Source organism: Pediculus humanus, genomic scaffold (genome assembly GCF_000006295.1).
Source record: "Pediculus humanus corporis 1103172108918 genomic scaffold, whole genome shotgun sequence".
NCBI lineage: Eukaryota > Metazoa > Arthropoda > Insecta > Psocodea > Pediculidae > Pediculus > Pediculus humanus.
The window spans coordinates 1-1,269 of NW_002988319.1; the positions used below are offsets into that span (position 1 = coordinate 1).

The 1,269-nt window shown below is 29.7% G+C and overlaps 1 protein-coding gene across 1 annotated transcript; it reads right to left on the reverse strand.

The window, feature by feature from the left end:
• Positions 1 to 178: 178 nt before the first annotated feature.
• On the reverse strand, positions 179 to 1,118 carry Phum_PHUM621270 (uncharacterized protein; the record flags this gene model as incomplete). Its single annotated transcript, XM_002433235.1, is given in 4 exon segments — positions 179 to 327; positions 558 to 664; positions 826 to 961; positions 977 to 1,118. The coding sequence occupies 4 exon segments, from the start codon at positions 1,116 to 1,118 to the stop codon at positions 179 to 181; spliced, it is 534 nt and encodes a 177-aa protein (XP_002433280.1).
• Positions 1,119 to 1,269: the final 151 nt, after the last annotated feature.

Genomic DNA, 1,269 nt, shown 5'->3' on the forward strand with positions numbered 1-1,269 from the left:
GTCTCTCGACTTGTAAAAGCAGTAAAATAAATTTTTTTTTTTTTTTTTTGGGGTATAGGGTTTAAAAAACATTGTTGACTCGTGTTTATCTTACTTGAAGTTTGGGTCATTAAAAAAAAAAAAGAAAACAAATCATTGTAAAAATAATTCAGGTACCTGAAAGCGCGACAAAAAAAATTTAAAATTCAGAGGGGAGGCAGGCTAAAATGACAAAAGAATTGATTCGCTTTTGGTTTCTTTTTCTTTTCTTTTTTTTTTTTTTTGCCCTTTTCTTTGTTTTTTTACTGTTGAAAAATGTTGTAAAATCAGTGACGAATCTAAATTTCCCTCGAAATGGGAAAATTCCCATTGGCGTTATTATTAATAATAATAGTAATCAAATTATCACAAAAAAAAAATTTTATAATTTCATACGAGGTCTTCCTTCCTTCCTTCCTTTCTTTTTTTTTTTTATGTTTTATGTTTTATCACGTATTGTTATGTTTGCCATAAAAAATTGAGGATGAAGGAAACTTGGGAGGAGGAGGGGGGAAGGAGAAACATAGCACCCTTCTCACCCGTGATGACGTCTTCAATTGCTGTTGTTGTTGTAAACAATTTTAGCCTATTTGTGAGAGGCTTTAAAGTGGACATAATAAGATCATCAGATTTGCAAATATCTTGGCTGAAAAGTAAACGAATTCATTTCAATCATTTTTAATTTTAAAATTGTGATAAAATTCATTTTCTTATCTATCCTCATTTTTAAATTGATTAAAAATAATTCGCAGAAAATTAAAGTTTGTAAAATACTCAAAATTGATAATTCTTTTTTTAAACAATTACCTCAAAGTGTTGTAATTTAGAGTGATCCACCCGTAAAAAAAAAAACAAATAAGTCCAACAATACTGGCAGGTATTAGCATGTGAGTATAAAATCCTAACCAAGCAAAATAAAGAGCATATTTAACACCAAAATAATCTTTGATATATACACTTATTTTTTTAAACATTCCGATTGTCTCGATCGATCTATCGTTCGTTTGTTTAAGGTACGATTTGGAAATAACGGTCAAAATAAATTCGGACACGTGGAACAGCATGGAATCGAAAATAAAATTAATCGTCGACGACAGCATGAAAAATTACACGTTGAAACTCGATGGAAACGATCAAATATGGTTCAGAGGGATTTTAAATATCCTGAAAAGATTGGAACGGAAAATTTGTCCATCGTCGTTGACGAAATCGGTTGCATAAATTGCTCTATAAAATATAAAACGATAAAAA